The sequence below is a fragment of the Perna viridis genome, chromosome 4 (assembly GCF_037379345.1).
Source record: "Perna viridis isolate PV_CMFRI_1.1 ecotype Kerala chromosome 4, ASM3737934v1, whole genome shotgun sequence".
NCBI classification, from domain to species: domain Eukaryota; kingdom Metazoa; phylum Mollusca; class Bivalvia; order Mytilida; family Mytilidae; genus Perna; species Perna viridis.
In genome coordinates this window covers 5,995,087-6,011,672 of record NC_142448.1, presented here as the reverse complement: position 1 = coordinate 6,011,672, position 16,586 = coordinate 5,995,087, and the positions used below count along the sequence as shown (strand labels likewise).

General features: G+C 33.1%; 1 protein-coding gene across 2 annotated transcripts in view; it reads left to right on the top strand.

Moving 5' to 3' along the window:
- LOC148618637 (scavenger receptor cysteine-rich domain-containing protein DMBT1-like) overlaps positions 1–16,586 on the top strand; it is a 59,893-nt gene that overhangs the window by 31,542 nt on the left and 11,765 nt on the right. Inside the window, exons 21-32 of one of the 2 annotated variants that reach the window (XM_088577725.1) lie at positions 595–770; positions 2,979–3,117; positions 3,362–3,588; positions 3,865–4,009; positions 5,944–6,125; positions 6,459–6,597; positions 6,818–6,999; positions 8,766–8,910; positions 9,334–9,566; positions 11,663–11,807; positions 12,206–12,429; positions 14,433–14,700. In XM_088577725.1, the coding sequence (XP_088433851.1) occupies positions 595–770; positions 2,979–3,117; positions 3,362–3,588; positions 3,865–4,009; positions 5,944–6,125; positions 6,459–6,597; positions 6,818–6,999; positions 8,766–8,910; positions 9,334–9,566; positions 11,663–11,807; positions 12,206–12,429; positions 14,433–14,700 (2,205 nt within the window). Of the gene's footprint in view, positions 1–594; positions 771–2,978; positions 3,118–3,361; positions 3,589–3,864; positions 4,010–5,943; positions 6,126–6,458; positions 6,598–6,817; positions 7,000–8,765; positions 8,911–9,333; positions 9,567–11,662; positions 11,808–12,205; positions 12,430–14,432; positions 14,701–16,586 lie in introns of those variants that run through there. The other variant, XM_088577726.1, reaches the window with a different exon arrangement.

The following is a 16,586-nucleotide window of genomic DNA, read 5'->3' as shown; positions in this document are numbered from 1 at the left end:
AGCTTGATGAGATCTATCTGTGGTCAAATTTTGATTTCAATCTGTCGAACCATTTAGTGGTTATTGCCCTTTTTTGACATTTTTTTTTTGTTGCTATTTTTGTGATTTCTTTCTAAAATCTTCATCTTCTTCTCTAACACTACTTGCCCAATTGGAATCAAACTTGACATGAATGTTCCTTGGAGTATCTTTAACAAAAGTTATGTTTAGATTTTGGATCTGTAAAGAAACATGGCTGCTGTTACTAAAATAGAACATAGGGGTCAGACAGTAGTTTTTCGCATATATCTCAAAAACCGTTAGGTTTAGCCAAATTTTGACATAGGGTAAATGTGTTTAGCATGATGAGATCTATCTGTGGTCAAATTTTCATTTTTATCTGTCAAGTCATGTATTGATCCTCATGACAAGTCATACCAAAGTCTTCTTGAGCCAAAATTGTTAGACTACTTCTTGTTAAATTTATTGCCATTGAAAGACAAAATTTAACCAAGTGAGAGATTCAGGCTCCTGGGAGCCTCTTTTTTTCTTGTATTGTATTAAAGAAAACATCAGTGTTATGACAATTGGAATAATGAATTATTTTTTTATTAGTGGTGAAGTATTAGAGAATACAGTCAGTGTGTTTGGTGAGGGTAAAGGACAGATTTGGGTAGATGAACTTGAATGTGTTGGTAATGAAACATCTCTGTTGCTCTGTCCATACACTTCTGATCATGACTGTTCACATGCTGAAGATGCTGGTGTTATTTGTTACAACCCACATTCAGGTATATTCCATATTACACTGTATACCAAAAGTTTGTATGAAATACTAATTATATGGAGGCTCCTGTGTAGGAATGTAACATCTATAATTTATGGTAAATTATTATCATAACTGTTCACATATTGTATTTCAGATGTTAGTGATCCATGTCCAATCGTGCTTATGTAGAAAAACTCCCCTTGAACATGTCATTAGGTTCATTTTTTGCTGGGTGAACATTCCATAACAAAGCAAAAATATTTAGTCACACCAAATCAGTAGGATGCCTTGGTAACTCATTTTACAAACTTGATTAAAAAAAATTATACTATTATAAAATGTTAAAGATAATGTAACTGTAAAGGTGATCACGCCCCCCCTCATAAACCATCATTTTTATTTTTTGTCCGATTTTGAACATTTATTTTTACAGAACTCAGTATGAAAATCCCTGCTTTAACTATTCAATCTGATTTCAGATATCTCACAATTTAGAAGGGACAAAAAAGACCACACTCTAAAAAAATTGACTTTTATTTTTGGTCAATTTATTTTTCATTGGATTCCTCTTGAAAATCTTTGCCTGCATTTTGCAATCAGATTTCAGAGATCTCTAACATTTTTTGGGCCAAAGGAACTACACCCCCCTCCCTCCTAAAAAAACGACTTTTCAGGTAGGTCTGATTTTAATTTTTTTTTTTTTGATTGGATACTACCTGGTATATCAAAATCCGTGCCTGCATTTTTCAATTAGATTTCTGATATCTCTTACGGTTTTTGAGTTAAAAAGTTTCAAATGGGTTGAGCCCAATAAAATCATCTTTTTAAAATTTTTTATCAGATTTTGAATTGTTTTTATTTGATTCCTTAAGGAAATCAGATTGGCCTCTCTTATGTTTTAGTTTCAGGAGTCAAAGGCAAATGTCTTTAATTAGTACCCAAGACTTTTTTCACCTTTAATTTAATTTCAAATTTAGTGCTGTATTGTGTCCTAACTGTCCATAATGAACTGTAAGTCCATATGCATAAGTGTATTAGAAACTAAATGTGTCAGTGGACAGAGTTCAACATTCTGTGGTTTTATCTTGCTGCCCTTTATGAAGCTCTTTATTGAAGAAGGTATTGCCATAATGCAACTGCTATATTGATTTCTAATTAATATCAGCTAAAGATTAGCTTGCAGGTTACATTATATGGTGAGCATTAAACTTATTTTGATAAATGTCAATGCTTTAAGGTGATGGCCCTAAAACATTTCGCAGTTAACATGTTTTGTTGGTTAGAGATAGGTTATTGTAAGTTTACAGGTGATGTTGGTTTGAGAGAGTAATCAAGGGAACCAAGGTTATAGCGGTAATCAAAAGAATGTAATCCAGGGACAAAGACCAGACATGGAAAACAGACATACACAACAAAGAACACAAAGTCACTAAAACATACACACAAAGCAACAAGAGCAAATGATCAACTCAGACTCCACTAAAAACTGGGAGCATGGACCAGGTGCACCGGTAGGGTAAGCGTCCTCTGCTTTTCTAGAAACACCCGCCGAGTTGCTCATAAAAGTCAAGTCCTGGGCAGACAAATGAGGAAAGGTCATTGTAGGTTTACAGGTGATGTTGGTTAGAGGTAGGTCATTGTAGGGTTACAGGTGATGTTGGTTAGAGGTAGGTCATTGTAGGGTTACAGATGATGTTGGTTAGAGGTAGGTCATTGTAAGGTTACAGGTGATGTTGGTTAGAGGTAGGTCATTGTAGGGTTACAGGTGATGTTGGTTAGAGGTAGGTCATTGTAGGGTTACAGGTGATGTTGGTTAGAGGTAGGTCATTGTAGGGTTACAGGTGATGTTGGTTAGAGGTAGGTCATTGTAGGGTTACAGGTAATGTTGGTTTGAGGTAGGTCATTGTAGGGTTACAGGTGATGTTGGTTTGAGGTAGGTCATTGTAGGGTTACAGGTGATGTTGGTTAGAGGTAGGTCATTGTAGGGTTACAGGTGATGTTGGTTAGAGGTAGGTCATTGTAGGGTTACAGGTGATGTTGGTTAGAGGTAGGTCATTGTAGGTTTACAGGTGATGTTGGTTAGAGGTAGGTCATTGTAGGGTTACAGGTAATGTTGGTTAGAGGTAGGTCATTGTAGGGTTACAGGTGATGTTAGTTAGAGATAGGTCATTGTAGGGTTACAGGTTATTGTTTAGTGTTTTGCTGATTTTATTGTATATTAATGTTGAAGGTTTACAAGTTGAGTTGGTCAGAGGTAGTTATAATGAGGGCCTGGTAAAGATAGTATGGGACGATTTGACAGGAACAATCTGTATGGATAACATCAGTAACAATGTATCTGATGTAATTTGCAGGTCATTAGGATTCAGGTAAGTATGGCACATTATTTTACCAAATTTTTGTCTAGCAGAAACAAAATTTTGATCGAAGCATTTGGAATGTACTATCATTTAGGTTGCATTTAAGTTAGATATTTAATTTACCTAATGATCTGTGTAGGAAATTGTAAGTAGTGAGTTTAGGAAGATAACTATTGATTAAAATGAGTATATAGGTATGATTTTGTATTTATTACCTGTGAACATTGATCACCTCTGTATATTTTATCCTCAGTGGTTCAGAGAAGATATTTGGTTTATCTAGTAGTTACGATCTGTGGCTTAATGGTCTCTATTGTTCAGAAAATACAAAAATGTCTTTGGATGAATGTGTGCATGACTCAAATGAAGAACCATGGTGGGACTTTATTTGTGGAAGTGATTCGGTTGGCCTCAAGTGTTACAATATCACCACAACAACAGTTACTATGACAACTTCTCAGGAAGACACAGTGAAACCAGGTACATTCAGTATTATATACTGTAAACAAATATTTTCTCCTGACAGAATCCGCGAAAATCAGCAACCATGAAAATTAATTGGTTTACGGTAGTTTTTCTTCTGAGGTTTTAACATGTCTATTTGGTATTAATATCATCTTCCAATAAAAATATAATGATAATTTTCTTTTAATTCAGAAACAGCATGTTTGTTTATTTAATTTTTTTTTCCAAAGGTAGACTTTTATCCTACTTGGCTTATGGTATTTGAAATTCATGACTACAATGTGTTTTCAGACTCCATAGGTGTAGAGCTAGTAGGAGGGAAGAAAGAAAATGAAGGAAATGTTATACTGTTACACAGAGGTGATAGAGGGGCTGTGTGTGATGATGAATGGGATGATAAAGATGCCACTGTTGTTTGTAGAATGTTAGGATACAGGTAAACTTTGACAATTTATAGAAAATAAAATAAATATTTTTAATAACTACAGCACTTTTACTTTTTTATTACTGCAACTGTCTTATCTTACCAGTCAAAATGGATTGACCATATATTTAGAAGTGATGTACGGTCACTGACTGAATATAACTTTTTTGTTATGACGTCATGCACATTACATTGATTTGAAATAATAAATAAAAAACGTTGTTTTAAAACCTCATTCCATTTTTGAATTGTTGCAGAATAATGACAAAAACAGTGACTTGAAAACTTTCATATATGAATTTGGCTTCAACCGATATAATTAAATGCTCTGCATAGTTTTGCATTTTCCCATTTTATAAGCCTTATCTGTATACCAGTTTTATGTAATTTGAATGTGCTGTAGTTGTCTGGCCTTTTTGACTTTGTACAGAGAATGATATGGTAATGTTATTGTTAGTTCATTTATTAGGGCTCCTTAAAGTGGAGGTCACCCTATAGTGATCACTCTATCCGTCCATTACAAACTTGTGTCCAGGCTGTCGTTCAATATAAGATTTTGGTATTTGGCATGTGGGTAGATCACATAAAGACAATGTGTCACATACCATGGATAGTGGTCTATGACTTTGAAATTTGACCTATTTTTGACTCGTGTCTGGAATATATTTGATACCATACTTCTTTTTCAACTGATAAATATTTCTATTGAATACAAGTGCTGCATTAAAAACTGAAAATTTTGAGTTGGAAGCTTTTCCCAAATCCATTTCATATATATGGCTGAAGGTTCCACTCTATAGTTATGTAACTGCAGATAATTCTGACATTTTGTGGAAATAAAGAAATACACTTAAACAAGCAAGTCCAACAATTTTTTCCAGTAAAAAATATTTATTTTTCAAATCCTTACATAATGGAGATCTATGGAAATGATGTTCTCTTATATTTTGTCTTAAAATTTGTAGCTATGCATAAATAAAAAAAAAAGATCAATTGAAATGACAAATTTTAGCTGCCTTCCTAAAATTAACTGTCAAAAGACAGTTTTCTAAAATGTCAGGCACTTTAAAACTGTAAGGAAAAGTTAGAAGGCATGGTATTGTTGTGAAAAAAAAATATGTGTACCTTTTTCTGCTCATTTGTTCATGATTTTAATGCATAAAGTTCGTGCAAAATTATGCATTTAAAAAAAAACAAAATAGCTAGCTGGCACAGAGGAGAGAACCCACTGTGGGAAGGACCTGTGTGTTTCCAGATGGCTTAAAACAAACATTTTACCACTCTTTACCTTCACATGTGTTTAAACTATTAATGTGCGAATGCTCTACTACCCACAACCAATATTTCCACTAAGTTTCATCTTTTATTTTTAAGTTTTACTAAATCAGACCAGGTTAACTTTGTGTACAAAACAGTGCAACTCAGTCACATCTGTAAAGTGCAACCTAATTGCCACGGCAAGGCCCATAGAGATGGATTCCATCTCAATGATTTCTGGTAATTTCTTGGTAGCAACGGAGAACTAAATTGCTTTGGAAAACTGAAATATTACAGATTTTTAAGTCCCTTGTTCATGTTAACATTTTGAGCGATACAAGATTTGAAGTTTTTAATGATGAAGGATACAACACTTTGTCTTTAATGCTTCATTTGATATAACTTCATTTGAAAGTATTATCTGCTCATTTTGAATTTGTGTAAATTGATGGCTTTTAATTTTCAAAATTGCTCTTGCCTTGAGATTTGCCCTTGGTTTCATAAAATTAACACATATCTAACTGAGTTTTTCCTCAAATATTCAATATCATGCAATCTGAATAGTTGAATTGGAGTTGAAAACAAAATTTTGAAATACATTTTGATATTTGTGGATTGTAGTACAATAACTTAGTTTCTATGGTGATATGTTTAGGTTTTTATTTTATTATCATTGTTTTATAATTCAGTGGAGGTTTGGCTACAACAAAAAGTAATTTTACAATTGGCACAGAGGAGTATTGGTTAGATAATGTCCAATGTTCAGGGGAGGAAGATTCTTTATTGGAATGTCCTAGTAACCCATGGAAAGATAATGATTGTGGTGTAGTTAGAGAAGTTGCTGGTGTAATATGCTTTATTAACAATTCTGGTAAGAATAAAGGGAATACTATTTGGAATCAAGGGCAAGTAATTACTTTCTTGAATAACACATGTTGTTTTCATGACGTGGTAAAAAGTATGACATTTCACCATTTTGCCGAAAGGAATTCTCTATTTCACAGAAATTGCATCAGAGTAATAAAGAGAAGACTGTGTAAAATTTTCAGACTTAAAAAGAGGGAATGCAATATCTATAGATCTAACTGGAAATATCAGAGTGTGCCTTAATTTGTCAATTTTAAGTTAGACTGAAATGTATCTGAATTACTATTTTAACATTTCACAGTCATCATCATGTCTTTATATATTACTTCACTTATAGTTTCTGTCAGACTAATTGGAGGAAGCTTTGAAGGTGAAGGTCGTATAGAGGTCATAAAAGGTCAACAGACAGGGAGTGTTTGTGATGATTACTGGGATTATAAAGATGCCAGAGTCATCTGTAGAATGCTTGGATATAGGTAAGAAGGTTAAGGTTATTTAGATCTCAGTGAAGGTCAATACAGAAATTCTTTTAAGAAATTATGTCAGTTAAATTTAAATTTAAAACATTATGTCTATGAATTGGCATATAATTTTGATATTGGCCAAAACCACTTGTTGTAACTGTGTTAGAGCTAAATAAAATATTTGTGCTTGTATTTGTATTTGTATAAATTGTAACTATTTTGCTTTGAGCAGTGTTGGATTGTCAGTGAGGAAGGGAATCTATGGGCCAGGGAATGGACCTATACTTCTTGATAATGTCCAGTGTGTTGGTACTGAGGAGAATATAGATCAATGTCAACATGCTGGCTGGGATATCAGTAATTGTGATCATGATGAAGATGCTGGTGTTGTCTGTGGCTCAGAAACCATTTCTAGTAGGTATCTTATATATATCTCTTACAGTTCCTGTTTTTGCAAGATCATCTCAGTTATTTATTTCAAAACAATGGTAGAAAGGAAACCTTTTCTGTTGAATGAAGCTTGATAAGACATCAGACAATCAACAAACTTCTCTTGTGATTTAGTAAAGATGATTTAGCTGCCAGCAATTTGATGACCAGTGGCTAAGGATTATCATTTAAATTTTTTAAAGAAATGAATGTACCATGAATATACATATGAAGCAATAGGTTTTACTTGTCACAGTTATATGATGGGAAAGTTTGTAAATGTATCAGTAAAATCATTCTAATACTACCATTTTAATATGTCTTCCATATCCTAGATGGTTGTTTAGTCAATATTAATATCTTTCAAAAAATTTTTTTGCGATGCTGTACTCTATTTTTTTACGATTTGTAGATTTTCTGATGTAAAAGTACTTGTACAATAGAAAATAAAGAAAGTAACTTAGTAGTCACAATGTCAATATTAAATTCTACTCCTGTTCCTAAGAGTTACTTATAGTGTAATGATACTAGTAGCAAAAATTTGGCATTGTCAAGGGTGCACTATACAGTTACATTAAGGCACACTGTTCCGCACACCAAGTTACCCCTGTCAAATTTTGTAAAACTTAAAATTAAAAGTTGAAATTTGGTGGATATATTGTTTAAATGTAGATTAGCATTTATACATAGACAGATATAATATATGTTATGGTAAACAAGTGTAATTTAAATGAAGAATGGTATCCGGAATGTTTCAGTCCCCTGCCGTATTAGATTCTCTACTCAGCATCAGATGATTGATTTTCAAAATACCTTATTTCGCACAAACTTTTGGAACTAAAATTGTGAGAGGATGAATCGAAAAGGGTCTTATTATTTTTACCCTTTTCCACCTACTCTGTGCATGCTTTCATCCTGTGGTAGTGTATAAGTGCCTGATATTTTATAAAACATAGTATTTAGCTGTTAGTTTTGGAAAGGCACCCCTTATTTGTGCTAAAACTCAGTAATATTTTTTTCAGTATGTTACCATAGCTACTGGATTTTATAACAATAATAAATAAATTACTTACAAATGACTTGAACCTCCATGTACCAAGGATTTAAAAAATATGCACTTTTTTATGAAAAAACACTAGAAATTTCTGTGTGGACTGCCTCAAAACAGCTTTATTTCAACAAAATGAGACCAAATTTTCAGAAAGGACCTTACTGTATTGTAATATCCAAGGCTGCCAAAGTTTACAAATCACAAATCTAAACAAATTGCTTAGGTTAACAGATCTAAGCACATTTTCATTGCCAAGGTTTACAGATCCAAGTACATTGCCAAGGTTAACAAATCTAAGCAAATTGCCAAGGTTTACAGTTTAAGGATATTGGCAAGGTTAACAAATCTAAGCATATTGCTAAGAATTACATATTTTAGCATATTGCAAAGATTTACAGATTTAAACACATTGCCAAGGTTTACAAGTCTAACCACATAGCCTAGGTTTACAGGTCTAACCACATCGACATGGTTTACAGACCTGATCACATTGCCAAGATTTATAGATCTAAGCACATTGACATGGTTTACAGACCTGAGCACATTGCCAAGATTTATAGATCTAAGCACATTGACATGGTTTACAGACCTGATCACATTGCCAAGATTTATAGATCTAAGCACATTTTCATTGCCTTTATATACCCTGAACTAAATATCTCTGTTATAGAACTTAATGATGAAGATATATTCATTGTAGATACAGCAGTAGTAGAACTTTTGGATGGTGGGACATCACAGGAAGGACGAGTAGAGGTGACCTATGCAGGAGTAAGAGGTACCCTCTGTAGTCATGACTTTGATCTTGCGAAGTCAACAGTCATCTGTAGAATGCTGGGGTACAGGTATGAATTAAAAAAAAAGAAAAGTTCAAAAGGCGTGAAAGAGATTTATATCATCATATTGTGTAGGTCATTTGATAGAGAATACATGCCTCAAAAATCAAAGAAAGAAAATTAAGGGCAGGATAGTTGTGTTTATACTTTTTTAAAACAGCTGTTTTACAACCTACCCAGAAAGAATGAGTGATAATGCAATAACTGATTTATTTCATCAGAATTTTAATTTGTTAGCAAACCTGTGAAAATATTAACAAGATGTGGCCTATCCAGAGCGTTACTTTCCTTTCTTTAAAATGTTAAAACTTTTTTCTCTTCCTCTAAATGTCTTTATATGCTGTACTTGTATTTGTTAAAAACTAGTGTCTTTAAATTTCCTGAATAGAATTTTTTTTATTAATGTTTAATGCATGTGTTTAATACTTTCAGCACTGGCATAGTCCAACCAGAGGGGACATTCCCAACAGGTGCAGGGATGATATGGGCTTCTGAAAACTGGGTGTGCAAAGGATATGAGGATAATGTTGATGATTGTCAGAACTTTCCATCAGTCAATTCTCAGTGTGATCATTCACAAGATGTTGGTATTTATTGCTATGATGATACAACAACAGCAAGTACAACAACCACAACCAAACCTACTACAACTTCAAATGGATCAGGTAGTTAATACATTTCAACAACCACAACCAAACCTACTACAACTTCAAATGGATCAGGTAGTTAGTACATTTCAACAACCACAACCAAACCTACTACAACTTCAAATGGATCAGGTAGTTAATACATTTCAACAACCACAACCAAACCTACTACAACTTCAAATGGATCAGGTAGTCAATACATTTCAACAAACAAACCTACTACAACATAAAATGAATCAGGTAGTCAATACATTTCAACAACCACAACCAAACCTATTACAACATCAAATGGATCATGTAGTCAAAACATTTCAACAAACAAACCTACCACAACTTCAAATGAATCAGGTAGTCAATACATTTCAGCAACCACAACTATTCCTACTACAACTTCAAATGGATCAGGTAGTCAATACAGTTCAACAACCATGACAAAACCTTCTACAACATCAAATGGATCAGGTAGTCAATACATTTTAACAACCACAACCAAATCTACTACAACATCAAATGGATCAGGTATTCAATACATTTCAGCAACTACAACTATTCCTACTACAACATCAAATGGATAAGGTAGTCAATACATTTCAAAAACCACAACCAAATCTACTATATCATCAAATGGATCAGGTAGTCAATACATTTTAACAACCACAACCAAATCTACTACAACATCAAATGGATCAGGTAGTCAATACATTTTAACAACCACATCTATTCCTGCTACAACTTCAAATGGATCAGGTAGTCAATACATTTCAACAATCACAACCAAACCTTCTACAACATCAAATGGATAAGGTAGTCAATACATTTCAACAATCACAACCAAACCTTCTACAACATCAAATGGATAAGGTAGTCAATACATTTCAACAATCACAACCAAACCTTCTACAACATCAAATGGATCAGGTAGTCAATACATTTCAACAATCACAACCAAACCTTCTACAACATCAAATGGATCAGGTAGTCAATACATTTCAACAATCACAACCAAACCTTCTACAACATCAAATGGATAAGGTAGTCAATACATTTCAACAATCACAACCAAACCTTCTACAACATCAAATGGATAAGGTAGTCAATACATTTCAACAATCACAACCAAACCGTCTACAACATCAAATGGATAAGGTAGTCAATACATTTCAACAATCACAACCAAACCTTCTACAACATCAAATGGATCAGGTAGTCAATACATTTTAACAACCACATCTATTCCTGCTACAACTTCAAATGGATAAGGTAGTCAATACATTACAACAATCACAACCAAACCTACTACATTTTCCAATAAATTTATTAACACCTTTTATTGTCTGTTTGACCTAGTCTTCTATAAAGGAATCACACCCCTAAAATTGACTTTTATTTAGTTTTGGTCTGAGTTTGAAAGTTTTGTTCGATATACTGTCCAAACCAGTTGTTGTGTCCATAATGAATTTTTAGTCCCTATGCTTAGTTTGTCGAAAACTTGCCCCAACTGTTCAGGGTTCAACCACTGCGATAGTATCATGCTGCACTCTGCAAAGCTTTTTGTTTATTATATTCTTTTCTTTTTTCTTGTTTTATTATGCCTTTACTCAATGAGTAGATGGTATATTGGAATCTCCCTCATTGGTAGGTTGGTCCATCTGTCCGAATTTCATCACAAAAATATCGCAAATATGTGTGGCTTCATATAGATGGGCATATGTTATAAGTGATTTTGGATGCTCTCCAATATCAAATTCCTGTTACATGGGAGTTTGCCATTGTTCACTATACGGAATGATATATAAAAAATATATACAAGAATCTTGGCTCCTTATCAATGAATTGATTTCTAATTTGGTGTGCTGCTATATATAGATTTGGCATATGTTGTGCTTTTGTGTGCTCACAAATATCAACTTCCTTTATGAAATGGGGTATACAACAAGTGCATCTTCATCTTTTTTTTTACTTTAAACACTGAAAAAATTGGGACAGGCATGTAATGTGTTTGATCACACTTCCACTTTTCTAATGGTTGAAATCTGTTTTTAAAAAGAGGTGGGAATATAAATACTGAAAGGAAAACTTAAATTATTTTTTATTGTATTATATGTCATTATTAGGTATCAGAGTAGAGCTTGTAAATGGTGGAGGGCCACATAGAGGACGTGTTGAGATTTTACGTAATGGTGTTCGTGGAACAGTTTGTGATGATAAATGGGATGATAGTGATGCTGCAGTTATATGTAGAATGGTGGGATATTCCAAGTAATGTCTATCAGTATGATAAGTTTCATTATATTAAATGGTTCAGTGTTATTTTTTAACAAGGTACTTCTTGAATTTTGATTTAACAAAGTCTATGGTTTAAGCTACAAATGATAATTCTATTATTTGTCCTTTCATTTGTCCATTAACCCTTGTGGACAATCAAGTACAGAAGTGATCTCATTGACTTTTACAAACTTGATACATACTTAGGCCTTAGAAAATATTTTCAAGATAATAGATAAATGTTACAAAAGTACTTTTTATTTTTGAAACAACTTTTTATGAGTTTAGTAATTAGTAACCTAGATTCCCTAGAAAAAACTTAAATTCTCTTAGATAAAAAGTTAAGGTCATTGATTTAATCCCTTGTTGAATTTAAAAAATAATATTAACAGAGGTGGAACTGCAGTAGTTAATGCAGAGTATGGTGCTGGGTCAGGCTCTATTCTTCTAGATGATGTTGAATGTAAAGGGACTGAATCCTCAATTGAAGAGTGTTTTCACACAGGATGGGGGGTTAGTAACTGTTACCATGGAGAGGATGCTGGGGTCAGATGTAAGATTGATACAAGTACATTGACACCAGGTTCAGACGATTGGCTTGCTACTTTCTCACCAGGTAATATCTATAGGATAATTTATTGGACAGAATAAATAACCAAAACAGGATCATGGTGGCAGTAGAACACCAAGAGTGCAGGAAACTTGTACCATGCACAAGTTAAAGTTTGAAGCATTCTGGGCATGATATATTTTAGTTATTCATGATAACCAGTAACCCTTTTTCATATTTCTGCTGACTTAGACTTGGTTTAAATTAAAGCAAAGGGGAGTAACTTTCCAGTCCGACAGACTGGTTTACTGTCCCATTGGAGCTGTGGGTAGTAGTAGACTTCAAATACAAATATTCAATTTATTGGAGATAGGGTGAGTATTTGAGTACTTTGAATAACTTATTTCAAACCATTGAGGTACTTACCGGTTTTAAACTGGTTTTAAGTTTCCAATAAAAATGTCTACTGTTCTTCCATTCCCCTATGAGACCAACAACCAGGTGTGTTGGTGGGTTACATCCCTTGAAAAAACTTGCTAAAATAGCTTGCATTCCTCATTTTAAAACCACTGAATGGAATTTGATGAAAGTTTCCACAAATTTGTAATCACATAACACCACTGAACACCTGTTATTTGGTTTTTCCATCAGAATGACTTCCCTGATGCAAAATATGGACAAAATCATTAGTTGACCAAGGGAAGGGTCTTCTTCTAATCTGCAACACTTCTTTAACTGCTGAATTGAATTTCATTAAAGTTTCACAAATTATTTGTCACATAATGCCAATGTCCAACTAATTTTTTTTTTTTTTCTAGTTTACTGTTATTTTCAAATGAATTATTTTTTTTGTAAATAGTGGATTGATTTTCGAAGCTATCTGTGAAGTAAAATGGATTAAACATTGTAAGTGGAAACTGTTGTGACTTTTTGACAGGGGAAAGTCAGAGAGTGAAAATACAAAAGTAATTTTACATGTGAAATATAGAAATTCATTTGATAAACCACTGCTTTGTAAATAATAAACTTGTTCCCCTTCCTAAGGAACTATATTGAGTAAACTTTGTTATTATATGCAAGTGCGGATATATATAGTGATAGGGGTGTCTGTCCTTCCATCTGTCCATTTTTCTTCTTTTCTTTTCCTCTATACTTCCTTCTGTTACACAGGGGTACCATTTCTTATCAGTTACTCCTCTTATACCACTGAATGGAATTGAATGAAACTTTCACAGATTCTTTATTGTACATTTCCAATGTGCGCCTCTTATTTAAGATTTTGATCCAAATCAGTATGGAGGTCAAACGGTGTATGTTATCAAATGGGGGAGTGGGGGGTATCAAGTTAGTAAATAGGAATAATCCAACTTACAGGTTATACATGTACCTTCAATTTGTCCTAAATTATTCAATTGATTTAAATGAAATTTTAGGGAAGGTTAGAAAAAAGGTAATGAAAGTCGGGTTTCTGCAAGGACAGATTATCTAACTTAAAGGACAAAATTAAAATCCACTTGAAAGAAATGCTATTCTCTTCAGCTTGCTCACTGATTTTTAGGTTTTTTTTTTAAACTGAACCCACGTTCATTTGTATTGTATAAGAAATGAAGGCATATCTTAGTGAGGTTATTCATGCAGGCATGTCTTAGTGAGGTAAGTCATGAAAGCATGTCAAGTGAGGTTAGTCATGAAAACATATCTGAGGTAAGTCATATTGGCATCTCTATGTGAGGTATGTCATGGATGCTTGTCTAAGTGAGGTTAGTCTTGAAAACTTGTCTAAGTCAGGTTATAGTCATGGAAGCATATGTAAGTGATGAACCTAAGTGATAATTCATGAAGGCAGGACTAATTGATTACACCATGACATAACATTCTTGGATGGCTGAGGAATGATATCAGTTAGTATTAATATGATATGGTATGTTACTCTATTGCCAAGGTAAACTGTATATAACCTTAAATACTAAGGGTTGGTGCCAGAATTAAGCTAATGCATAGAGTTATATTTGACCTGTTTGAGTAGAATTTTATATTCAACCTTATTAATATTTTAATGTTCACTATAGAATGTGGTAAAAGACCTAAAGAAGAAAATCACATTAGAAGGAAGAGAGAAATTCCTGTATTAGGTGAAGCAACTGTGCGAGAGCGACCTAGGCCTGCTAAGATAGTCTATGGTACTGCTGCAGAGTATGGGATGTACCCATGGCAGGTGGGAGTTAGGAAGGTTTACTATTATGATTACTTCATTGGACAAAAAATAAGTAGTGAATGGTGTGGCGGCACCATCATCAATGAACACTGGATTCTCAGTGCAGCTCATTGTTTCGATGGGTAAGTGCCTTGTGTTTAGATAATTTTGAAAACTTTATTAATTAAGTGGTTCAATATAATCTGTAATAATGTGCTAGCTTTAAACTTGATAATTATTTTTTTCAAATTCCCATCCAAGTCTTTCCACTGATTTTTAATATACCAATAGTCTGCATTTGCAAAGTACAAGACATTCGCGGATGATTAGATCTAACTCACAGTGATAGAATAACATGTGTTAGTATTATGAAATGCCTCCCTGTAAGTTGATGCTTCTATAAGCTAGTATGTTGGAGTGCTAGAAAATTGGTTTCAAATATAAAATATGTATTCCTGAAGTCTACAGGAATTTGATCTTTGATTTTACTTTCTAGTAAAACCTGATTTAAAATTTTTCATTTAGGCACACAGTTACTTCCAATAGTTTTTATTTAACCAAAAATGTACTGACTGTGAATTTTATGGAAATTCAATGTACTGCTTTTCGCAATAGTTTATTATTAATTCAGGAAAAAGACAATAATTGAAGTATTTAACTCAAGAGATCAGTTCAAAATGTACCTTAACAGTTATAGTAAACATGCAGTAATGACATATTCAGGTGTTGTAGGTCATTCAAGGTCATCACTTTTAGGTGTCCAGTTTTACAATGTCCTTATTTAGTAGAGCTCTTGACCTGTTGAAAAAACTTTGGTGTGTCTGTAAGCAATAAACCTCAATATATTGAATGGTTGTCATACTGGTTCAGATTAGGCAATTTCCAGCTACATACCATATGTCTGCATTGTTCTCATCAGTAGGTTTTCTACCTGCACGCCCATGCATGTCAGGTAGGAGAAAAATTAGCCTTATGTGCCACTTTGGCACAAAGAGGATTAAGTAAGTAAGTAAGTATAAGATGGGGAGGAGGAACTGAAATATTAACAGTAATTTGAAGACTTTAATTTTAGGGTGACTAAGTTTATGTATAGATGCAATTATTTCTCAGAAATATGCAAAAGAAGTTTTTTTTATGAAATTTTATATAATCAAAGATATGGAGAGCATAATCTATGTTAACATTTTTATCACTGCAAGGATTATTTAAAAGAAACTGGTGTAATTCTTTCTTCAAATAAAGGGAAGTAATCATAATTAATTTTCCTTCCTGAAAACTTAGATTATCAGGAAAATGCACTGCAGAAATTTATTTATTTTATAACCATAAAGAGAATTATATCCTTTTCATAATGTAGAATGAAACAATATTTATAATAAATTTTCCATAAAAGAAAACTATAAAGATGATGAAATGGACCCATACAAAAGAAAACACAATATATGATCTTCCTTATTTAATGACCAAAACCTGCACAATGAGGGGAAATAAGTCAGAACTTCAGAATATTTTTTAAATTGATCATCACCTAGGCAGTTATTCTTATAACTGTGTCAGGTCACATCAGAAGATTCAAATCTAAGAATATTAATTAAGAAAATAATTTGAGCTGGAGGAATAGACATTTTTCAACAAAAAAGGTGTACATACAGAATGGTTTTGTTTCAATCCATCAAAGAACATTTATAAAACTTTGATTTAAGAGCAAGACCATAAAGTCAGTGAGATTTGATACTGAGGCTATTTTATAAAGACAATTGTTCACATTTCTCAATCCTTGAAGATTTTGAAAATGCAACTTCTCTAAAAGTGCTTGTCAGATATTTTTTTTCATATTTGGTAGGATTTGTGTGTATGTTACCAAGTGTAGATGTGTATATGCCACTGTTTTTTTATTTGACAATTTTTTGGAGTAGTTACAGAACTAATCTGGTTTTCTGTGATTCATTGTTCTGAATGGACATACTTTAGGGTTACTATATCTTTTATCATAAAGAATACTAAACTTATGTTTATTTTTAAGTTTTTT